General features: G+C 35.8%; 1 protein-coding gene across 1 annotated transcript in view; it reads right to left on the bottom strand.

Annotated features, from left to right (window-relative positions):
* The window catches only part of APOB (apolipoprotein B), a 37081-nt gene extending 18299 nt beyond the window's left edge, over positions 1-18782 (bottom strand). The window contains exons 1-21 of the mRNA XM_075049048.1: positions 18631-18782; positions 16941-16979; positions 14191-14306; positions 13170-13315; positions 11979-12132; positions 11640-11795; positions 10503-10627; positions 10230-10315; positions 9271-9490; positions 8019-8246; positions 7714-7831; positions 7449-7595; positions 6171-6382; positions 5609-5846; positions 4892-5068; positions 4418-4609; positions 3493-3660; positions 2088-2299; positions 1354-1536; positions 1016-1137; positions 179-389 (exon numbers count right to left, since the gene is read on the bottom strand). Of these exons, the coding sequence (XP_074905149.1) occupies positions 179-389; positions 1016-1137; positions 1354-1536; positions 2088-2299; positions 3493-3660; positions 4418-4609; positions 4892-5068; positions 5609-5846; positions 6171-6382; positions 7449-7595; positions 7714-7831; positions 8019-8246; positions 9271-9490; positions 10230-10315; positions 10503-10627; positions 11640-11795; positions 11979-12132; positions 13170-13315; positions 14191-14306; positions 16941-16979; positions 18631-18688 (3308 nt within the window). The 5' untranslated portion in view covers positions 18689-18782. The remainder of the gene's footprint in view (positions 1-178; positions 390-1015; positions 1138-1353; positions 1537-2087; positions 2300-3492; positions 3661-4417; positions 4610-4891; positions 5069-5608; positions 5847-6170; positions 6383-7448; positions 7596-7713; positions 7832-8018; positions 8247-9270; positions 9491-10229; positions 10316-10502; positions 10628-11639; positions 11796-11978; positions 12133-13169; positions 13316-14190; positions 14307-16940; positions 16980-18630) is intronic.
* Between the last annotated feature and the right edge of the window lie 6830 nt (positions 18783-25612).

The raw sequence follows: 25612 nt of genomic DNA, 5'->3' as shown, positions 1-25612 counted from the left end.
TGATGGATTACAAATAAAATACTTGAAGGGTTTTTAAGGAGGGTTTGAACGACAAGTTTTTATGTCTCTCTATATAAGCAATTTCTCCAAAATGGGATAAAATTTTCTACCTTCAATAAAACCTTTAGCTATCTTATTCAAAGGTATCTGTAAAAGTCCAAGTGGTTTTCTGAGTTACCTTATCTGGCCAGTAAGAGTAACTTCAGAAATCTTCTTGTTGTTAAAGTCTAAGACAAAGATATATGCTTTCTTCCCAGGAACAGATTCATCAGTAATTCTGAAGTTTGTACCAAAGTCAACATCAACATCTGGAATGTGGACATCACTGGTCAAAATCTTTCTGTCCCTGTTGTACCTGAAGGTCAATGTGGCCTCATGCTGCTTTACACCTGGAAAATATAATGTACTTTGGTTATTAGCAACTATGGAATCTGTTTGGACTTTTCTTAAAAGAATAAAAAAGGATCAACTGGAAGCTATATTACCCTGAGGTTCTAATGTAACCTTTGATAAGTCTGAATCAGAAACTGGGTCATCTTTTCTCTCCTCATCTTCTAAACACACCATGGATTTATCCACTAATGCCATCACTACTTTTGTTATGTAAACTTGCCATCCCACAGATTCTCCCTTTGAATATTTGCTGTTTATACAGTTCTTCTCAATTTGTATGGTTTACTTCCATATGTCATCAGAAATGGTATTTTTCTCTTGCTTATATAGAACCCATTAACTTCTCCTCTTCCTTGCTTTCATTTACCAACATCACACTTTTATTTAAATCATGGGGAAGCAATTTTGCGATACAAAATCAGGCTCTGATCATGAAAATCTTGCACTGGGATCACATACGTGAAATGAAGTGGTATTAAAGTGTTGGCCTGTTTGGGTGTGAAAATGGTATTCTATTTTATACTGTAAAGAATTCTATTATGATTTATTCATATAAATATTCTTCCATTAAATGACACAGTTCAAAACTGAGCTAAACCATATTGGTTTTTCAGGCTCTTACCTTCTGCCTGGACAGCAAACTTTAAGGTGTCTATCAGGTCATTTCTCTCTCTCTGCAGGTCATAGTTTGCAGTTGCAGAGTATTCCTTCACTTTGCCTGTGGACACCATTTCAACTTCGAATCTAAAGAAGAAGTAAACAAATGTCTTGTAAATAACTATTTTGTCCATGACCACAAACAGAAGAAATCATACAGTTCTCAATAGCTCTCTTTCTGAGCTGCTCATGCTAGTTTGTTTCTACAGATTTTTAAAGGTAAGTGTTATGTGAGAGGGTACTGTAGATACTAAGCCCTAAGAGTTAACACAAAATAACACAGATAAAGCTGATATGACTTACCTGGATTCTCCAGTCAAGGGAAAATATGGAGCTGCCTCTGTGGCACTGGCATTAGAGTACAATAATTTGGTGCAGAAATTTAGACCAGCAATGAAAGGCTTGCAAGAAGTCCAGGTTTCTCGGTTCTCGATCAGAGGTGGAATCTCTTCAGTTTTGGATGAAGACACCAAATGTAGCGTGTTGCTGGAACAGAAAAGTGAGCCATTTATTCCCAGGACAGGTGTTCAGACATTGTCCTATTAACAAGGTTATTTTCTGAATAAAAATCACTTATTAAGGTAGGGGCTTAATGAAATAACATTTGGTGGTTAAATGATCAAGTGATTTATTATTATAAGTATTATTATTGGTAATTACAATTTTGTGTATTGAGCCATTTACCCTCTCTAAAATTAATGCAAGTAGTTTATTTAAATTCAAACTAAAAATAGGCATTGCTATTATAATAATTTTATGTGAAAGAAAACAAAGTAATAGAAATGGTAAGAGTCTTGCTGAAAATTTCAGAAAATAGTGACAAATTAAAGAATCTGTAAGACATGACTCCCAGTTGCCACTTATCTGGGCTATTTGCTTATCTTGTAAAAGAAGTTATCCCAGTTTTACAATGTCTGGGATTTTTCTGAACTGAAAATTTCTCCATGCCTGCCCTAGCCTCTCAATTCCATCACAATAAAAATGAAGAAGAGAAAGGAAGAACATAGCCTCGGAAGTTCTCATTCAGTTCTCATTACCTGATACTGAGGAGCTTTGTTGGAGTCTTCGGAGCAGGAATGCTGAATTTCAGCTGCCCAGCTTTCATACTAACATGTGCTTCAATTCCAGACTCATGGAATATATTAGAATTAATCTCCACGCCACTTCTAGCAAATTCAGGCATGTTTATTCCCAGGTGTGTTACAAACTCAATTGCTACTGAAGGTTTAGCAATGAGTTCTGCTTGCATCTATTTAATAAAAACAAAATGGTATATTTATTTGCCCAATACACTTCTTACTGGTTTTATTAAACAAGTGTAATACTCTTGATATCTAGAGGTAGGCTTATATAATTGATTTTGCTATTAAAAAAAATTGATTCCCAAGTTACATAAGCAGAGGGAACATGTAAGTGGTAAGTGTAATGTAACAAATACAGCAAGATGATAATACCAAGGAACCTCACCTATTTTAATGTAAAAATACTCATGCTTCAGAAAGATTTTGCCCATGAAGCTACTTGCATGTATTTTTAAATCTGAAGAGAAGAGCCAGTTTTCCATTGTAAGAAACCCAGCAACTTTCAAAAACAATGAGCAAATTACTTGACAAAAAAGAAATGGATCCAAGATTTGAATTTCTCTAAATAGAAAACAGCTTATTTTCAAGCTTTTGGTTTGGCCATTACAGAAACAAGGGACAGAATGCAAAATTCTGGAAAAGGTTCCAAAGGTAACTAAAAGGCATCCAGTACTAAATTTGAGGACTTTTATTTTTATTTTTACTTAAATCATGTATATGATGGAAAATTAGAAGTTTAGGTCAGCTGAAACTATTGAGAAATTTATATAAATTATTGACTAAATTAGAGCAAAATAGTTATTAAAACTGTAAAAAAGAATGGAAAAATTTAATTGGTTTTATTTTAACCAAATAATTAGTTTTGTCACATGCTCTTTAACTGTTACATTTTAAAAATGTTTCCTTTCAGAACAAAAAATGTTTCATTTAACTCAATTTTCAATATTTCTTTTAACTGTAATTCAAAATTTTCACTTTGAATTGGCCACATAAATTTTTTTTTTTTTTTAACTGCTTTGAACAGCAAATTCACGAGCTGTAGCTTTCATGCTATTCTCATTTGAGAGCAGGGAGAAAGAAATAAACATAGGTTAAAAGGATTATTTTTGAAAGAGTGATTAAAATACTTTTAATTCATAAATTTTATCATGTCTCATACTTAATTTTTATATGTATTACTTCTTACTTTAATGCAATTGTCATCCACAAATTAATTGGAGACCTCTAATATGTATAGGTTTTTTTTCATTTCAAGAGTATTTTGTAGTCTTTACAATTCTTCTGATGTTACAGTTTTATCCCTAAATGAGATTGTAGATTATTAGGAGGAGACAAAAGATACACAGCTGCTGACACTTACGCTTTTTTGATGAAGCTTTACAGCTACTTTGGCCCCAGGTGTTGCTATTCCAGACAAGGCAAATTTTAGTTGCAAACCTGCTCCAGTTGGGAGCTCAAACTCATTGTCCATAAACATGTAGTGGACAAATAAATCCCTGTCAACACCTTTTGAGATGGCTTGTGCAATCTGTGAATCAAACAAGGAAGTGAACAGTAACAAACCTACACTTTGGAATATGTACATTTCATACTTCCAAAATTGATCATGGAATGATTGTTACTGTATAATCCAAAAATTAATTTCATATAGAGCACAGAAATCTAATTTCTGCAGATTCTTTGCTTCAAAAAATGTACTAAAGACTGTTTATCAAAATCTCAGCATTAAAGGAATACTAGATTTTATCACCTGCCTTGATACACACAGATCATCTACCTTGACATACACATACAAAGGTGAATTGGTTTAGATAACATGTAACATTCTGGCTTCCTCAAAACGGCAAAGCGTTTTTTACTTCAATGAAAGAAGGGTTTTACCAAATACTCTTAAACAGTGCTACATCTTTTCTTTTTAACACGGTGAATTATTGCTTAATAATAATACACATTTTCTTAATTAGAAATTTAGTAGTAACTTAATGGCCAACACTAAGATTTTGGGCATTGTTCCAGTAGATATCTCAATCATACAGTAAGATCTGAACCTTCCATTTTTCCTTCCTTTCACCCATCTTCCAGGAGGACTCCACTTGGTTATTGAGGAATCTTCATGGGTTTCTCAGAGTCCTTCAGACTAAACCTGGATATCTTATTTTAAATAATTTTGTTTTCATGCTAGTAACAAAATCCATTCTTTACATAATAAACACAACCCAAATCTTAAAAAAATCTTGTAGAAAAAAAACAAATTAATAATACACATTGGTGCATCAGAAACATACCATTTCAGGAATAGTCTGAAGAGTTTTAACACTCTTTAAAATCATGCTTCCCAGCAATTTGAAATCATTGAGTTTCATGTACCCAAGTTCTTCTCCCAGGATTCTCAGATATGCTCTTCCTTCAGGAGCTTCCTTGTTGCCCAATTCCTTTATCAGTTTTTCAAGGTTAAGCATTATTCCTTTCATGATATCCTGAAAATTCAGTCAGAAAGTAGTAAAAGAGATTTATAAGAAATCTGTAAGATCATATATCTAGAACAGTTACTTAGTGAATGTCAGCTAATCTGTACATGCAATTCTTAAAGATTTGTCTCCAGACAAAGGCCCCTCACACATACAATTAAGAAAAAACCACTGTTACATAGCATTAATGATTTCTATTTTAGCTTACCAGAAGAGAAGAAGTATCATATACAATAAAGGGGGAAGTGCTATAATTATCGTGTAAAGATAGGAATACCATGCTGCGCATACCTGATCCTGCTTGCCATCCTGGGAGTAACCAAAATAGTCAAAAAGCACCTTGGAAACCTGCTCTGGCACTCTGCCGTCAACCCAGTACAAGGCCTTGCTTGCAGTGTCTGGAAAAAATCCCTTCTCTCCAAACAAAGCTTCCAGTGTTGGTTCAAACCCCTTTCCATCCAAGCCAAGCTGAAATGAACAGGACAATGCAATAACTGAGAGAGTTTCCTCACTTCTTTGGAACTTTACAACAAACAGACTTTCTGGGGAACAAACAATGTATTTAAAGTGTATCTTACAAGTCTATGATTCTTAAGCGAAGATATGGAATACTAGGTCTTAATTTTATCTCTGTGGTGAGGTCCAACAAAAAACCTACACATGGGCTGTATCTCGCTTAAAATCTACTGTGAGTACTTCAGTGTGCCAGTAATGATTCATTAGCATGAAGTCAATTTGTTACAGATGGGTTCATTTTACCCTAGCTGAGGCCTTTAATAACTCCAACAGGGTCGTCCATCCAGTCAGTGGCAAGTGACATCACATAACAAATGGCTTGCTCTAAAGCCCATTGAGTTCAAATGAAAGTCCCCTTGTAGGCATAGTGATCTTTAGATTTCTCCCAAAGCTTGTAACAACAATACATTATTCAGAGAAAGTTGTTATAAGAAAACAGAAATGAGAAAGAAAACAGCTGAATACTAGCAAAGTTTTTGATAATTGTTGTACCTCAAAGATATCACTTGGGCCAAATCCATACACATTCAGGGTGGTTTTTAGCATAGTCTCTTTAGGAACATAGCTGTTTGGATCAAATACCACATTTCCCTCTACTTTGGCAGAGATGGGATCAACTCCAGGTACAGAAACTCTTTTGGAAATCTGATAATTTTGTGAGAACTTTCTGAAATCTTTGGCTGTTGGAACCTGGTTTCCTTTCAGAGCTTCTTCAACTCGGCTTTTTAGACTAGGAAAAAGGATAGCAATGCAAATATGATTAGTACAAATTCCAAAACCTCATTTAGTCTTAGTTGAGGGATTTCTTGTGTCACTTGCAGACATTAATACAACAGTAAAAATAAGACTTAAGGGAAAGACTGTAAGCTGGCATGGCCATAGGCACTGACAAAGCCATAGATTTACTCAGCAGATGTGCTTGTTCAAAGAAAACAAACAAGCAAACAAAAAAAAAACCCCAAGCAAAAAATGCACTGCTAAATAACTACCACTGCAATTATGATCAGAACTTTGTTCTTCCTAGGACACCAGTATATAACTAAATTTTACTTACTCTTCAATGCCTACTTCTTCAGAGTCTAGGATGTTCGCAATGTGTGAGGCAATAAAGCTTTTCACTTGCTCATTCTTCTCCTTTGTGAGGACTCTCAAAATTTTTGTGAGATCACTTGGGGAAGGATTTTTCATCAGTATGAGATAGGCTGCTAGACGTTTGTCTGTAGGTGCATCCCCTTCTTGGAATGCTTTCAGAAGTGCTGAATGGTCCTATATAAATAGAGAAAGGTTTGCACTGATGAGCTGGCTAGTAGATGCTATTGCTAAATTCTTTTAGGAATATATAGGGTGAAATAATTTCCAGGATGTAATTTTTTCAGGACCACATAACTATTTCTATACCTTATTTCTATATCTGACCAAAAATTTTTCATTGAAGCTCTTCCGATAAAGTTTCTTTTGATAGAAAATGTCATATAAATTATGGTTTTATTAAAACTGATTTTCCTATCATGTATCTGGCAGGTTACTTTTTTGTTTAGAAAAGTAAATTTTGATTTTTGGGAATCAGAAGTGTTCTGGTCTGCAGACAAATTCTCAAATTTTGGAAAAAAGACCATTCAATGTAGGAAAAGAAGGTGATCAAAATCTTCTGCTGCAGGAAAATTAAAAACATAGTTTGAAAATAAATAATAATAATAAAAATTAAATGCTTTAAATTAATCTGAGGACATGAGCTCCAGGTGTTTCCAGGCTCCCAGACTTGTTAAGCCTTGTCTGGAAACAAGAGCATGTCTCTTAGAGTAGAAACTTGTTGATACTGAAACTATTTCACTATACTAAGCTGAAGTGCTCTGTATAATGACACACATTCCGTAGGAGGTGCTTTAGTGTCACTGTAATGTAAACATAAATCTAACCAGTACTATTAATAACAATGACAACAAAATGCCAGCATAAAACAGGGACCTGATTTTTTTTTTTTAGTTAAAGCCATTTATATCTGGAGTAATTCATTAGTTAAAACCACCTTTAAGTAAGTAGAACTCCATTTAAGACACTCTAACAGGAACAGATCCAAACCTCCCATTTAAACTGAGACTATCTATACAAAGGAACTACATCTCAAAGGAGTAACACCTACTAAGTGCAGAACTTCTCAGATATGTTTATGGAAACTAAACTAGCTAAAGGAGTTCTAAAAAAGCTGGAGACAGCTAAAAGGGAGATAGCAAAACTATGAAATAATGGGAATGTTTTTGCATATTCAATTACTTCTGTGAACAGTCAAGGTGAACTGAAGACAGTTTATGCTGCTTCTTATGACCCAATTTACCTCTTCAGTAATAGTCATTTTCCTGAATGCCTGAATGGCTGCTTTCTGAACTGAAAGTGATGCAGCTTCATTTCTGATACATGTCTTAAGAAAAGATTTCAGGTTGGGTTTGGCTCTCTCCATTACTGCACCCATGTTTCCAATAGCCTGTCAGTGATGAAAACACAGAAAGATGATGAGCATTTTTTCTCCATGAAGAGAAGTAGACTAATATATGTGCTACAATTTAAAATAGGGGAAAAAGGAAATAAGGAAATAAAAATACCCGAAGTGTGAGGTATGTGAGTTCATGTTCCCCAGAACAATCACTGCCAAGCAGTGATGCCATGAAGTCTGCAACATCTGTTATTTCCTCTGTCACGATCATCTTCTCATTGTAGAACCTAAAAAAATAGAAAAACACATTAGAAACAAAAGGAGAAAATGTGAAATGTCTATTTTTCATTCCTAAAGAGCAAATTCATGAGAATAAAAAAAATCCTCAAAAAGTGACTACTCTTAGGGTTTACCCTAAGCATTGTAATGTTTTCTTGAGGTTATTTTGTACAATTACATGCTATCATTACTTACTTAGTAACAGAATGACTCAAGCCATAAAAAGAAGCTCTGCTTGGCTGATACTGGGCCATGTTAAGAATTTCCCGTATTCTTTTCGGAGTTGGAGAAGGCAATAGTCCCAGGGTATATGTCACGAGGTCTACCACAAGCGGATTCACGTCTCCAGTTCTCAGTATTTGCAGGACTGCACCATAGCACTCTGGAGTCCCGCACTGAGTCAGGGCCTGAACTGTGATGGAACTGAAAGGAAAAGAGATGACTTTGACTAATTAATTCCCTGTTTCCAGTTACTGCTGCATGTTGCATGTTTGAAATAAACATTTGTCAGGTTTATTAGGGTGTTTTAATATAAATTATGTATGCTTATGCATGACTGGAAGCAAATCACACAATTGCTTATCAAAAAGAAGCTTCTTAGTTTTACAAGTTATACTAATAACATGATTAGCTATGAACAACAAGAAAGTATTAACAACACTATAATTACACAGACATATCTTTTTTTTCTCTGCAACAGACTTTCCCACAATTTTAAGTATTATAATATAATGTGTTCAACCAGACTGAGGCTCTAGTCCCTCTACAGACTGAGGACATAAAGTATGTGTAAATTGACTGAAGTCCAGCTAGGACAGAAGAGTAAGGGTGGGGAGTGGAGGGCAGGGTCAGACCAAGGAATTGTGCCCTTCCATGTCTCCAAAAATCTCACTTTCAAAACTCTGTTCTTTGCTATAAGTCAGACTTGGGAGCTTGGAATTACAGTCATTGTCCTTGAGCAAAACTGCATGAAAGATATTTGGCTCTAATAACATATCCACAGGATTGCATCTGGCATACAGGCCTGGGATGGTGGTGGGGAGAAAAACACTGTACTGGTCTGTGTTATACTCTAATTTATAGTTCAGCTTCTCCAATAAGTTTGGAAGATTTGAAGGGGGAATGATCAAAACAATATTAGTTCTTCATAGAAGGCTAGAACTTTAAGATCTATTTGAATTCTTATATTGTTCTCATATATTTAATGTTCAAGTTCCAATTAACAACTGAGCACTTCTGATGGAAAATTGTGAAATCCACAGGTTTTACTCTGTCTTCCTTATTTCGCTCTCTAGATAATTCTGATGATACTTATCTTTCTGAAAGACACTCTTTACATCTAATTAACCTCTAATTTAAAACCACTTGCAGCGAATCATCAACTTTAGAATGGATTTGCTATGGCATTGACATGCGGTCACTTGCACAATGAACTGTTGTAACATACCTTGAAGTTTCCATCATCTTTGGTACAAGAGAGCCAAGAGTGGTGTTATGTAAACTTCTAAGTCCAGAAACAAATTTGTAAAAGAGTCTTGCTCTCTGCTGGTTCTGCTGGGAAGCTGTAAGTTTCTGCAGCTCCTGAAGGGTTTTCAGAACAGCATCCCCCTGCCTGGAAAATTTGGCATCTGTACTTTCCAGTGCAAGTCCCTTCTCTTCCAGTTCATCTAGCAATTAAAAAAAATTGCATTCTTTATATCTTTATCAAGCAGCTATGTTCATTTTTATCTTCTGTCATACATTCAGTATAAATATAAACTCTGTAGATTAATTTATGTGATAACTGTTGAAGTTCAACAGCTGAACAGTTTCTAAAAATAATGGAGTGGAATTTAAAAGTAATTGACCCAAAAGTAGAATAATACCTATTTGCATAAATTCTTTTACATTTTCATGAAGATGATTCCTTAACATCTTTTGTATTAGCATATTTTGCTTTTTCATCTTTTAATGATTATATCTTAGAAGAAGTATGTTATGACTAGGAATAACAACTACATGTCAAAAAAGTGTGTTTCAGAACCAAATCTATAGTAATCATGGACTGTTTAAATTTGGCAGCTGAAGCTGAAAGTTGCATAAGAAATTACAGTTAGCTAAAAAGGGTTCATTAAACTAATTTCCAATAAGATTAAACTTACTTTTCAAGCAAACTATAATTTTTTAATTATAAACAATAATTTCAAAATTAAAATGAAAAGACAAAGATTATGTAAAATTAGAGTGTTTTTAAACTTTTCAGGTTTTCCCATCTTATACCCCAACATTTTTCTTGACTAAATTGATCAAATTTCATTAAAAACTGCATCTTTAATTAATTCACTGTTTAAAAAAAAATTGTTCCTGTATTTAACCTGTACTTATATTTTGTCCCTGTATTTGTATTACTGAGAATTGCAGCTATACCTCCATCAAAATTTCTGTTATTGATCTTTGGGGTATCTTCAAGCTTCAGTGTCTGGTTGACCTCCGTCATCACACCATAGCGATTTCTAGCAAACAAAGAAAAATACAGTGCTTTAGTTGAGTCTAAGTACCTCTGAGGGGTCTTGCCATGCCTCCTGCCTTCTTGAGAACACAATGCATATTTGGGGATGAAGTCAGGGCAGAATGTGATACATCACCATTTAAAATGAATATTTATAAATGAAGGGTAATTATAAATAGTGAGAAACCTACTTGTATGAGGAGGGCAGAAACAGGTGTTTTTCACTGCAGACAGCATCTCTTATATGCCTTTTCTTTGCATCAATATTGTAATGACAGAATTGAGTGCTCCTTAGAAGAGTAGATAATGGGATGTTCTGTAAAATAAATAGTTTGGCAGTCATTTTACTCAATAGTATAGGAAACAAAACATAGTTTTAAAGGCTGTCACAGTTTTACGGTAATATTAACAGTTACAGCATATTAGAAAAAAAAGGTGCATAACTGGAATCGTTCTCACACAAAGAGAAAATTGTGCCAGTATCAATCTTTAGTCTTAAGTCTCCTCACAGGCAAAAATCCCACTGAAATTTTCCCTCAGGCCTTACTGAGGTGTTTGGCTTAGTAGTTACTTCATGATTGATCCCCTGCTGCCTACAACAAAGGACTCCTTCATAGAAACCAGTTTGTAATTTTTAGAGAAGTTCAGGCCCCTCGTAACAGCTGATGCTCTTTTTAATTTCACTCTTATTATACAAACTTTAAAGATTTCTACAAGAAGCTGTAGAAAAGGCAGAAATTAAAAAATGTGGTTTTCGCATGATGTGAAATCCTAATTTTTTTATTTTTTTTTTTGAGGGAAAACACTCAAAAGCACAGATGCCATGATACCAGGAAGAAATCTGCCAATATTCATGCAAGCAACTGCATTTGATTATTGTGGATTAACAGGTAGCCTGAACAGCATGTCAAACCATTTACTTTGGGGCATTTAGAGCCCTCTCTTCCTGCACATCATACACAAAACAGAGTTTTGGTGGACTACATGTTCTACATGAAATTGGAATGTTGAAAATTTTGATCCAAAAACCTAAAAATTTGGATATGATCTGACAGGTTATCGTGTAACCAATAGTACTAACTACATCTATGAAAAGCTCTCCTTTAAAAAATAAGAACATGAAAGAAGGTAACTACACTTTTTCTCCACATCTGTTTTTCTCTATTGACTGCCAACAAAACCACAGTGTGATCTAACGCAAGGGTACAGAAAACCTTTTTAAGCTTTTAGAAGATAAATACAAAATTTAGTTGTTGTAGTAATTGTTTATCATTTTAAGTGATGTAGTGAAGAATGTTATATCATATACATTTTAATGGTATACTTACTAGTCCCTTTACAATAGCAATAGGGCTGATGTAATCTCTGCTGGGACTGAAGTTGTCACAGGCTTTCAGGTCCCTGTTAATTGAAATATCTTCTGCAACATTTCCTTTTCTAGATTTGAATTCAACTTCACTGTCACACTTTCCATATACAGTATCCTGGAAAGAAGAAAGAAATCAGTGTCTTGTCCATGCTGTCAGACGTTTTCTGATCTAGCTGGAAGGCACCCTTTTCCATCTGAACTTCCAGGTCTTTTGAAAATTATGTTCAGAAGTAACTCTGCTAGGTGAGTTTTCTTCCATTTCTTAAGGAAACAAAATTAATGCTTTCAAAACACATACCATTGAAATTGTTTTTACGTTTTCTACTGTTTCTGTTGGCACAAGTAGAGCTGAGATGATTCCTCTCTTGAGATTCAGTACATTTAGAGGTTCATCCTTCTCTGGATACAGTTTGACTTTTGTTCCATCCTGAATGCTGAATTTTAGCTCATGCCTGCCCAAAAAAACCCCAACATTAGTATGAAATCATGTTAAAGCCACCCAGTGGAGAACATGTTACCGATAAACAGCTGGGCTATAGCTAAAGCACTATGTTTACTTTGGTCTATCATTATTTTCTATTGACTGTTGTTACTATTAGAGAGTATTACTATTAAAGCAGCAAAATTCTAACCAAGGACATTCTGATATCACTAGACTACGTCATGTAAGGACAAACAAGTATCAAGAGCAATGGCTGGAAGTCAGAATTGCACAAATTCAGAGAGGAGATAAGTAAATTTTTAGAATGAGGTAATTATTAACTACTGTAATAGGCTACAAAATGATGGGAAGAATTCTCTACTGGTTGCAGTCTTTAAATAAAACCTTGATTGTTTTCTAAAAAACACATTTTAACACTGTCTCAAGCTGTTTTGAGATCTATGGCTTGTGAAACAAGATGGACTGGATACTGAGGCATTGAAACAAGCATGAAGGTGCATGAGTAAAACACGGCCCGACAAGCACTAGAGACTAGCTGGGTGGACGGAGTAGTAGCAATAAGTTACGAAAGCAGATAAGTAAGGAAAAGATAAGTTACATAGGTCATTAAAGATTGGGATAGGAAATCTGGACTTCAGTCTCAAAAGCCTTTCTACTGCACAGTCTTTGTACCATGTCAGCAAAGGGAAATTATCTTAAAATGGCTGTACACAGCCATTTGAGAATTTGCTTACAAGAAGGAACATTCTACTTGCAATAATCTTTTAGGGACTACCCAACAGTTCCCTGATGTAGAGGATATAAATGACAAAAACATTCCAGGTGAAAATTCTGGATGGAAGAAAACCTTCCCTACTAGCAATTAAGAACTGTGCCAAGTTAGCCCTTAATTGTATCAAGGAGACTTTTGCTGTGGAACCAGCTAATAAATCGACCATGTTATGAAATGTGTTCTATGCCTGGAAAAACATAGTCAGGGTGGACTGTAACATTGCAGCCTGTTCCATGTTAAGGCTACAAGCATTGATGATCATTGATATTGCTTACTTGGACATGGCATTTGCAAAGTCTTCAGAGTTCTTTGACTTTTTCAGCATGGCCCTTCCCTCAGTGTCAACACCAAATGTCTCCCTCAGGGAGCAATGCATTGTCCTCAGGACGAAGTGGCACAGCTGTGGTACCTCCAGTTCAACCTGAAAACACAAATATGATGTGTTTATCTTTTTTTCATTATCATGTTTCCAGGATCATCCAGTTACAGTTTTGAAAATATGGTATTCCTTGGATTTTGTAAAGTGTCGGAATCACCCTGCTAGCAGCTGTTGGGAAAGATTCCAAAGTACTCTAAATAGCTTAAGGTAACTTGAGGGAGAAGATATGAAAGCAGGTATTTGCTTGGCTAATGGCATGGAGTATACTATATACACAGTAAACAAGCAGCTTAGGTTCTGAAAATTTATAGTACTAGAAGAACTGCTCATTGAGTCATTACACTGATTAAAGTTTAGACTCTGTAAGAACAGCGTGTGCTAAATAAATATTTTCCCCAGTTACTCCATTTCAGAAAAAATTCCCCATGATGGGAAAGTTTGGGGCAAGATGGAGAGACATTGGGTAGTTTAATGGCCTACGGAATCTTTTAGTCCTACAGCCCTGATCCTGGCTTGACTGCTACCATCAACAGGCTATCAAGTGGTCTTCATGGCATTAATGAGCTGTTTTCATTCAACTTCTAGAATTGTTTGATGGACACTGGTAGACTCAGCCTAGGAGCTAAGGAAAACTGAATTACCAGGTCTTCCCCCTCTCTTGTGTAAAAGTAAAGCCAGATCAGAATTGAAATGCACTGGCACAGTGGTATGAAGCATTTCTGCCATACTCAGTACCTTCTGTCTAGGACAGGCAGGGCTTAGTCTACAGGCAGGGCTTAGTCTTCAGGACTCTCAACACATGCCTTTCAAAAGAATGACCTTGTTTGGAAAAACATTGAAGGATGCTCCCCAGCTTCCAGCTCCCATGTTATTCAGTATACAGTCCCACTCGGTTGTATTTACTCCTCTTGCCCTACCTTGCAAGTGATCTTTGAACCACTTCGAGAATCTGCTGTTCCCGTGATCCCATTTGATGTTTCTGCTTCATATAAGTAAACATACTTTCTGAGGTGTTTAAATCTGGTTGCATCTTCTGCAATTGGGAAAACAAGTGTGCTTTTATGACTTGGGTAGGATATGCATATGTTGACTATTACAATACACGCTTAGTGTTGTGCAACTAAAATGAATCCCACATATAAGGAAGCATGAGGACCCTCTCACTATTTCATTTTACGGAATAGCTTTCAGACAAAGAAGTAATGCCTTCATGTCAGCTGGATACTTTCCCAAGCATAAGACAAAACTTGTGGGGGAAGCATAAGTTTTGGGGTCCACCACTCTGATGAGATCTGACAGTATGACTCTACCTGGCCTTAAAATCATGCCCCATTAAAGTTAATGATAAAAACGGGAGAAAACTTAAGATATGGAACCATTTTAAAAATGACCCTATTTCTTCTTAATTAAAGCAATCAAATGGTAATTTTCAAATTGGTAATAAAATGATTCATTTCAGCTCAGATTTTTCCATCATAATTCAAATGCAAGGAACTGCTTTATCTAAGTCACATGACTGAGACTGAAAGCAAATAAACACAGAAAGAGACAGAATACCAAAACTAGCATTCCTCAATACCATTTCACCTTAATCTACAGAGTATCTTTCTGCCCCAGACTGTCCTGAAACATGATCTGCTCTAATTCACTTATTAGATCAGCAAATTTTACTGGAGTAGACTCTTTTTAATGGAGATAATCTTTAGTTATATGAAGAGCATCCAGAAGAAGAAAAAGCACTAAGTTATGAATAAGAATAAGGCAAAAGGAAGTATTTGCAGAGGTGTTTCTCTTTTTAGCAAAGGAAGCCCCAAAACCTAATGGGCTTCCTCAAAGGGATTAATTTCACCTGTGTTTTATCTGTCCCTGTTGCTTTCAGAGGCAATTAATCTGTAATTTTAAACCCTACAAGCAGGAATGAACGTGGTAATAGAGACATAAAGAAAATAATATTTTGTCTCAGTGTCAAATACAGGGATATAAGATCTTTTGGTGTATGGAATACCAAACAATGTTCTCAATTACAATTCACTCCTATTATAACTGCAGGCATTTTAAACTAAACATATGATGATCAGGCATTTGAAGTTACTGTGTTAGAGCGGTTTAGGTCTATCTGAACCAGAAGTTACTGGTCCCTCTGTTTAGACTGAGCAACTCACTGGGATTGTGACGCTGTGGTGATGCTGAGTGAAAAGCAATTTCCTAAATTGCTCTGCTGTGGTTATGTGTGACTGTCTGAACATATTAGAATCCTGATCTACTTTTATGGAAAAAAAAAAGGTAAAGTCATCTCGGTGTAAACCCACACAACCACCATCAAATCTGTATGATTTTGCCTGCCTATACTTGCCATGAATGTATCATCTTACTCTTCCTCTTTCATAAAATATTTTTCATGTTAGAGGCGAATGGCAATGTTATCTTGCCCTTTATGTCACAGAATTGCATACTTAGAGAGGAGAACAGAATAGCACTATTAATTTTGTATTTCCTCCTTGGACTATCACTTTTATAAGCTTTACATACTTTAATAGTGTTTTAACTGACATTACTTTCATGTAATTTCTAGACAGAAATAATATATTTAATACTAGCTATCATACAGTAATCAACATCTTACAAACAATTGAAAACTGAATTAAATTATCTAATTAACCTTAAAATTAAGTGCTATAAAAAAAATCAATACTACATCTGTCAGTTTTGGCTATCCTGGACTATAACATTGCTTAACTGTACCTTCTCAGAAATTTTTGCAACACCAGTATCTACTATGCTAAAGCGAAAAGGCTAATTATTGCTTCATTTCCTGCTTTTAAAGAGAAATAAATGGCAAAGGAATAGGGAAATGATAAGATTAGAAATGCAAATACCAAATAATGTATTGTATCAAAAGATACACAAGAAATTGGCAACAAAACCCAGAAGTCTTTGAGTTGGTTCAGGCAGCTGAAATAAACCCAACTGCCTGGAGATGGTGCTAAAGCATCCAACAAGGGAAAAAAACCCTGAAGACAAAGAAAAAAACAACTTATTCGGTACTTTGACCCTATGGTGGAACATTATGTATTTAACCAAGCAGTCAGGGCCAGTCAGAGTTCATTATAAAGATAGGGCATAAAGTCAGCATTTCCTGAGTCTTGACTTGTTTAAAGAAATTGCTGTCCTTGCTGACAGAGTTGATGATTTATTCTACAGGTATTTAGTTAGATATCCAAGTGCAATTCTGGGGGTTTAGCAGCCACTGTGAAGGGTAAATGAGCAGTGAGATTCAGCCCACGGTAAAGTGTAATGTACATAACCTTACTGCTAAAGCTTCACATCTGACAAACAGGGATTTCTAAATTAAGGAATTTGCACCTGACAATTAAGAAATCAACAAAACAAAGGAAAGTAGTTTCTTAATGGGAGCTTTTAAAAAGTTTAGAAACTCAATCTCAGCTCCTCCGATCCTAGGAAACTTTTGAAATTCTTTTAGCCAAGCCTTATGCAAAATTAAATAACTAAAATAAATGCAATAAAGACTTCAGAATATTGCCATCACTTTTGTTTCAGTAACTCCAGAGGAAGAGATTTATGGAATAGGAAAAATCAAACTTTGAAAGAGGTATTCAGTTAATATAGCGACATAAGATAACAAAAGCAGATGAAAGAAATCAATTACTTGAACATCCTGAATTTCCACTTTCAGGCATTTCTTCTTCTGTAAAGAATAAAAACAAGAATTAAAAGCTGGAAAAGCAGTTTATAGCTATAAAACAAGGGCTGTGGAAATATAAATGGAAATACTACATTTTCATTATAAGACCTTTTTAATTCATACCAACTTTTGGTGTAGTTTGGCACACTGATGTAATAACAAAGCTACTATTAACATTGACAGTACAGAGTCAAATCTAAAGGGAGTTACAGTAGTTGCCCTGATATTGTGAACTAAGACCTCAGAATAGGGTCTTCAAGTCACTGAATTAAATTGATTTAAACTGAGAAGAATCAGCTTCAAGGTTAACAAGTATTTTAAAAACCCTATGTTATGTGAAATAGAAAGTTTATAAATAATGAACAGATGAAATGCACCATATAACATGGCCTACTTTAAAATTTTAGTCTATTTGAGCACACAAAAATACTGCATAATGGATGAATGGCTATATTTTGGGGTTTGTACATTTAAAAAAGGACAACTTTGACAATTAATACTACAATTCTCTGCTATTAAATCTTTTCTGAATATTGAGAGTTCATTCTTTGGAAGAAAAGAACACTGATTAGAAGCCTATTCAAGTTAAGAAGAATCATTTGCTCCAAACTGTCTTAGGTATGTCCCATATGACTCTATTTAAAATAAAATAAAATATAATACAGTAAATTTGCTGCATTCATTTGATGCTGTGTCATTCTTTGGGATATCACACATGACTGTCAGCACTTTTCACAATATTCTCTGCATACTTCCCAAGTTTTCATTCTGGGAATTCTAAGGTTGACCACTCTATAGAAATAGAGTGTAACATTAGTTACAATTACAGCAATAGCAACAGTAATACTACTATTACTATTACAACAGTAATAGTAATAACATTATTAATAACCATTAGAAACAAGTGCATCCTTTAAAACTGTATAACATCAGTCAACAACAGAATTAGTTCAACAAAGGTGTATTTATGATAAATTCCATCTGCATATAAAACCAGACCTGCATAATTGGCCCCAGACGCACTTTCCTCCTTAAGGTTCCTGAAGTCTTAAGTAACACTACAGTGTCGTATTCGAAAAAGCCACTTCTTGGGAAGCAAGGAGAGCTCACAATCCACACCACCATATTGATCTAGGCTGTCTTTCCTGATCTTAGGAAAAAAACTCTACTGGCCTACTTCTTTTACTACTACTACCGATGACTATGTCCCTTTAATACAAAATTGTATTTCCAATGTCACTATTGCCTGCCAAACACATTCTGCTTTATTGCTCTCTGTATTCACATTTGCTGCAGAATAGATTAGCAACAGCTGGGATAAGTCTGTATGGTATCTCCAAGCTACAGTATCTCCACAGGGGTTTAAAAGGACAGCATTACAGAAAAACAATTAGGCCAAAATAAACTATGTGAATTCCTTACAAGTTGCAAAATACATTAAACCTGATCAAAAGATACCAGGTGACATTTGTGACTTTTTCTACATTGGGATCCTCCGATGATTGCCCAGTTCTACAAAGGGAAGAGATGATATCTTTGCCACACGTACCCTCTCTAATTCTATAAGCCATTGTCCTGTTGATTTTTGTATCATTGTTTTAATGGGTTCATAAATAAAGCAGCAAAAAGCACTAACATAAAAGGCAGTACTTACGTGTGAGAACACCACTGCTGAGCAGCAGCAAGAGCAGCAAGAGCTGCACAGGGCCCATGGTGAGCCCCGAAGCCTCTTGCTGCTCTTTCTTTTCCTCTGTTTTTCCTTCCCTCCCCTCTTCACCTCTTCCCTACTGCCTCAGAGGGAGAATGAGCCTTCTGACTTGGACCTCCATTTATATAGTCTGTAGCAAGCAGCTGAGGCAAACGGTTTAGAAAGCTCAGAGCAAATTGCCAAAGGTCCAAAGGTGAGAGTCCCAGATCCTCACTGTGCTCCAGACAATGCTCTGCTTGGGTTGCTGGGAGTCCCTGAAGGCAGAAGACTGAGCATATACTGGAGAGAAGTCACTCTTCCAGTTCATTGGGTTTTTTATTTAACAGAGTTTTAAAAGCAAAATCCCTCAGCTACAGACTCTAACAATGTATTCAAATAAATTTCCTACATCTACATAGGAGTGATTACAATGCATAAATTATAGCTGGAAGAAATGACAAGTGCAGCATGCTTTCAGTATAGATGTTGAGAGGCTTAAGGGTATGAGTACTTGAGAAAATGAGACTATTGTGGAATTTAGACATCTTCCCTCTACAGGCAGGAGAATGAAAGTTTAAGATTCTTTTCCTTTGTTGTACCAAAATTTGTCATATACCTTTCTAAAAATAATTTTATATTTACTTGCAATATTCTAGTAAATCAGGCCATGCTCATGTTGAAAGTAAGCGCTGTATAATTGTTTCCTTATTTTTAAATGCAATTTGTTTTGTTTGCTAATAATAGCAAAAATATGAAAATAAGATGATACAATTTGTCTGAATGAAGAAGATAAACCTATGAAGAAGATAACCCTGATTAAAATACAAACAAGCCCCTTTTTATGAATATATATATTGGTAAAAAAGACTGGGTTTATGTCATGAGAAATTCTAGTAGTTTGAATTCTTTCTCTACTCATATCTATCAAAGCTAACTGCAGTAAGAAAAAATTGACTATGGAAACAGTTAAGAACATTTTGTTCAGTAAATTTAATTTTCATATATCTGATCAAATGGAAATGTTTTGACATTCCCAAATCAAAATATTTCCTCTTAGCTTGTTGAATCAAAAATAAAATTTTGGCTTAGCTAAGCGGTAATTTCTTTTCCCTTGAAATGTTACCATGTTACCATGCATCACTGTAGTTATCTTTAAAGTCTCTTATTTCTTCATACCCTTTTTCTCTTGGACTTCATAGTTGGGTTACATTTCCCAAGATGCACTATGATCATGTAACTCCTAACATCAGTTCAACCATATGGTAAGCATTGATGTACAATGGGGAGTACTTTCCAATAAGGGAGACCTCTTCCTTGTAATTAGGATTTTGTCTGATGACATTAACAGAAGCATGCCATTTCAGAGATATCTCTTGCAGAAATTTCTTTCATGGATTGATTCATCAGTATTGGAGACATCACAAAGAAAGCACTTCTTAGATTTTTCCATTTCGGTTTCTGTCCTTGGCTTATACCAATCACAGATACAATAAAACAACCAATAGGAGATTATTATTTTTTACTTCCGAAAAGCAACATAGGTTTTTGTTTACTTTTGTGTTCACAGCTGCCTCAATATGTGTTATGATATGTAACAATGATTTTACTTTGTAGTATGATTCTACCAAAGAGACTGTACAAAAATATCATATTTTTGCCCATAGCATTTGATCCCTTTCTGCGTTCAAACATCAAGAGGTTTTGACTATTATTTAAATTCTATTTATTTGTTCACTTTAGCACTGCAGTTAATAGAGCTCTGGAGTGTTCAGCATTCAGAGATTTGTTAGCTATTTCCCTATTTTGCCTGCGTCTCCTCACTTTCTTCAGGTGGTTATTTGGGCTTAAGCTGAGGCTGACCGTATTAATAGGTCATTGCAGGGACATAAACAGATTACAGAAGTTATGACTCAGCCCATAAGCATGCAGGTAACTTGGGTGCACCTCTCTACTGTGACAGGTTTATATTGCTGTATTACCTAGTCAAGGGACAGCATTTTTTTCACAACAGGTGCCACAAAATGCCACACACTACTTTTATCTGTTCAATCATCAAGGAATCCCCATGCTTCCAGCTCATTGGAAGAAGTCAGTATTCACATGGAGTTAAACAACATGAAGTTCTTATTTCAGCTATTTCTGTGAAATTGTGGGCTTTGACCTCAGAACACAGTATATCTTCCAGGCCAATCTGTTTTAAATCGTATTATCTCATTTCATTCTTTAGGTTTCTCAACTACTTTTGGCTAAGTCCCACTCTCCTCTGAGTGCATCTCTTGGAAGTGAAATGAAGAATTTGGAGATGGAACCATTCTGAAGCCCAGTAACTATCGCAGGTCTTACAGCGTTGCATCTTTTGCACTCTCTATGACAAAGACAGGCAGAGGGTATTGGTGCAGATTTGAAAAGAGAAAGGACAACAGAAACATCAAACTTTGCTCCCTGATGTTCTACACTGGAAGTAGCTCCAATCTTTGGTATATGCTGTATATCTCTAATCTGCACAGATTTGGTCCTGATCTAAAACCCAAACACCTAAATGGAAGTTCTCCAACTGTCTTTGGATCAAGCCATCTGAGGTGAGTGCTATGTTCCATGATTCTTCTCCCTTAAGAATTTTTTTTTCCCTTTAGTCCACATTGCTCAGAAACAGGGACAGTTTGAGCCTTTGTGCTCACCATGGTAAGGTAGCACTGTTGAAGCACTAGGTACTGCTGGAGACCATTAAGTTTGTTCACCATTCCCTTCAAAAAATTTAAATACCAATATTAAACATTATTTTAAAACAATTATGAAATCATATTTAGAAATAAACTATTTCTGGACATTTCACATCTTTTTTCTTCGGAGAACCTATTACGGGGAAATTCCCTAAATGAGATAAAAATGTCATCAGCATCTGGTAACTAACCCTTACTGAAATGACGTTTCATGGCTTATTGAGGAAAATGCAGGACACCTATTAATGCTGATGAAATAGGGTAGCTGGAGCTGTCATACATTTCATGAATTTTGCCAGTTATGTCTTCTTTCTTTCCTAAAAATCTTGCCACTGGTTTAGAATGTTCTGCATGTTCATACGTTGATACAACCTAAAAATGAAAAACAGAACACGCACAGATTCTTTGTAGAACACAGGGTAAGTGCAGTTCATATATGTAAAGAATGACTGATGAACTGAAGGTGTCACATGTACATGCATGGACTGGGTGTTCACAAAGTCCACTACTTCATGCATTCATCAGACATACTGTGTACAGACTGAATCAATGGTCTTTGAAATGTAGGAAGTATGGCAATACTTTCAATATGCTGAATTAATTTTGCATGGAGAGATAATCTGTGCATGGGTATTACGGATATGGAAAATCTCTGACATGAGGTGGAAGCCTTAGCAATCGTGGAAACGTAGAATAAACATGGTTTAGAAGAGACATCTAAAAGTAATCTAGTCCAACTCCACACTCAAAACAGATTTTACTAGATCAGGATGCTCTGGGCCTTGTACAGAGGAGTCTAATCAAATGATGAAGGCATGATCATTTGATGTTCTGTCCTTCACGGACTTCCATCTAGCTGCAGTATTAATAGGCTACTGCCTCCTCACACGTACATGAGGAAGTTATGTATTTGGGTGCAGTACTCTAAATGATGGGAATAGCTGCATTTCCACTGGAACTACAGCACTTGCCTGAGAAGTAGATGACCAAGCTTCCTGCTTTGCCATCATGAGAGAGGGTTTGATCCTATGTATAAGTGTCCTATGATAAGGCTACATGTAATTCTGGTTCAGAGCAGACTTTCTAATGAACCTGGACTACATGTAGCCATGACTTGAATTTTGTAGAGCCAGAAAATTGAAAAAGTAAATAATGAAACAACTCCTGTGCATGTTGGGACATGTATCTGGGAGTATGAAGTCCTAGCTTCAGCTATGTAGGTATTGCACATGTGGATTAAATGCAAACATAATACATGTAGCAGGGACCAGGGCTCAGGACTGAGTACAGGTATTGCTCACTTTCAAACTGCTTGAACTCTCACTCATAAGCCATGGCACATCATTCACATAAGTATACCACTTATAATGAAAATGGATTTGATGGTCACAGTCACCTGTAGAATCTAGAAAAGCTAAGGAAACTGAGCACAGTAAATTAATGCTAGCTGGGAGTCAGCAGGCAAAAGCATTTTTAATAGCTCCTATTCCATAATGTGTGCTATGGTATCCTGTATTTATGGTACATACGGCATGTCTCGATGGCCTCCACAGTACTGCAGAGGCACATTCATTGTCCCTTTCTTTTCAGTATAAATGTGTGCATCTCTGTAACACTTCTTCTGTTGTATTTAGGGATTGTCATATGAATACCATTAAACAGAAAACCCATGTAACACTTAAACTTTAACTGAGTCTCTTAAACTGATAGGATCTGGGCTTTGAATTTCTTTCTTAGCCACACTGTGCATTAAAACTTTATTTTTGGTAAAGTCTTAGCTGTAGGAGTCTCCTGACATTCAGAGTCTAGATTTGATTCTAGAAAGAACAATTTATTTTATCAAATTTTGTCTTCAGACTTCACTACACTTTTTCCCACAGCCGCACAGAGGAAGCTGCATCAAATCACTCATTTGAAACTGAACGCCCTCCTTCCTACACTTGTCTTTTCCATGAGGAGCTGGTTTTGCTGTGCCTGTTTTGGCAATGCCAACAATGGTTTTGCTAATACTAATATAAATACAGAAAATCCATTAAAATTTAATTATATATTCTATAGTTATTATATACATTATGTTTATGTATATAGTATAGTATAGTTTACATTACATTATATATTATAGACCATGGTCTTTTCTGCTTGATGATACCAAGATTTCCTTTTTCTATCACTCGAGACTAGTCACAATGTTTTGACAGTACTATTAAGAGAGGGACATGATAACACCTTCACTGGACACATCCACCAGAAATTTTATCTTGTGCTTGTCACTGCATTGTCTCAGGATAAGGACCTCTTCAATTAACTCATTTAGATTCTTTGTTAAGTTTTGCATCTCATTTTCACTCAATGACTTTTGCAAGACAACAATATAGGCAGTTTATGGAAGTGATTATGCTTGGTACTAAGTTGCTTATATTCCAAAGAATCCTTGTAAACCTTCCCTTCCATTCCTCTCTCCCTTCTCTTTTTCTTTCTTCTTTCCTTATTTCCTTTCTCCCCTTTTTCTTCATTCTTTCTTCTTGTCTTTCTAAGTAATATACCCACTAGATGGTGTTCACATTTTTTTTTTGTTATTACTCATTCAGGTCAAGGCCCAGCACTTCTGGTTCTTTGGGAACACCTTGGAAACATTGGTCTTAGTCTTCTACTGTGTTTCCCAGATCACAGTGTCATCTGTTTAGGTCTTAGCGTGTCCCTCATCACAGAAAAATGGTTGTATTTTCTGGCGAAATACCTATGGTGCTAACTATAACCCAATGGCAATTGGAGGAAACTGTGTCTCCCAAAGGAGGTGTCGGAGGTGCATAAACATATACTCTGTTTGTCTAAGAACTGCTGCCAGAAGCCTGCTGAGGCATCAAGAGTAGAAAAATATTTGGCATAAGCCATCTCCTCCAGAATTTCTCTCCTTGTAGGTAGTGGAAAATGTTTCCTTTTTACATATTTATTTAGTTCTTTTGAGTATATTCTTGGGCGAAGGGTCTGTCTTCTTTTTGCACTAACAAGAAAAAGTACGATTCTGTTGAACGTTTTATTCACACTCTTCTTTCAAAGTATTAAACCTCCCCCGTTCCTTCACTTTCTTTTGTTCCTAGGCAAAGAAATGTACTTTTGAACTGTGGTAGGTTGGGATCTCTAAATTCAGTTTTGAATTCTGCCAAGAGATTCCTACAAAGATGTTGCAAACTCTACTTTATTCTTTCTCACCAACAAGGTGACATGGTGAAGTGCTCGATGTATTTCTAAATGAGCATTTTTTCCATGTTTTTTTCATTTCTTCCAATTGCTTATTTATCCATGCTTTCCATTCAAATGCTCCCTTCTAAGCTTACCATAAGAAGATTGATCTTCTACTGTCTCTTTTAGTACTAATAACACTGTTTCTGGTACAGATGTTCAGTGCATCTGTGAAAAAGGTAAGACTAAGAAATAACCCATTTACTTTCACAATGACAATCCAGGGATTTCCCGCAGCAAAATTACATGCTGCTGTTCTAGTAACTTCCATCGAATCAGTGGCATTTTTTTCATCCTTTTTGTCCATGTTGTAATGTTCCAGTACTGCCAGCCCTGCCAAGATATTGTATTCCAGTGGAGTGTCATGACATAAGTCGTCCAGTGAACCATGGTTTTTGAGAAATCCAACTTGAAAATCTGTGCGCCGTTTTGCTTCATCTCTCCCATGGTTTCAACCCTCCATTATCTTCATACTGCCAGAGCTCATGCTGTCTCCACAGGCTTTCATGTACACAGGATGCCATCTCTGCCTGCAAAATTCCAACTGCTTTCCCAAAATTAATTCACACCACCACTGTGCTTTCTATGATGCTTTTCCTCATCTCCACATCTGGCCACTTCTCAGAGACTCAATTTGTTTTCCAGACTTACAAGTTGAGTTCATCAACATAGAAACAGTTTCTTTCCTTTTTTTTTCTTTCTTTTCAAATATTTATCTGTTACAAGTTAATTTTCTCAGAATACCATGCTCCTCAAATAGGCACACTACAGTTAAATACTTAGCCTTCTGCATTTCAATTAAATGGAAGCTTTGAATGTAAGAATTATCATTTATAGAACTACTGCCTTGCTGTTTTTCCTTTTGCTGGCTTCTGCTGCTCACAGATACACTGAGGAGTAATGTTTAAATCTTTTCCAGTTGTTTTGGGAGCTCATTTTTCCACACTCTGAGCAATTAATTTTTCTTTCTGCTTTTGAGAGCTGTTCAA

The sequence above is a fragment of the Buteo buteo genome, chromosome 17 (genome assembly GCF_964188355.1).
Source record: "Buteo buteo chromosome 17, bButBut1.hap1.1, whole genome shotgun sequence".
Classification (NCBI taxonomy): Eukaryota; Metazoa; Chordata; class Aves; order Accipitriformes; family Accipitridae; genus Buteo; species Buteo buteo.
The sequence above is the reverse complement of the archived record's forward strand: the minus strand, read 5'-3'. Positions and strand labels throughout refer to the sequence as shown.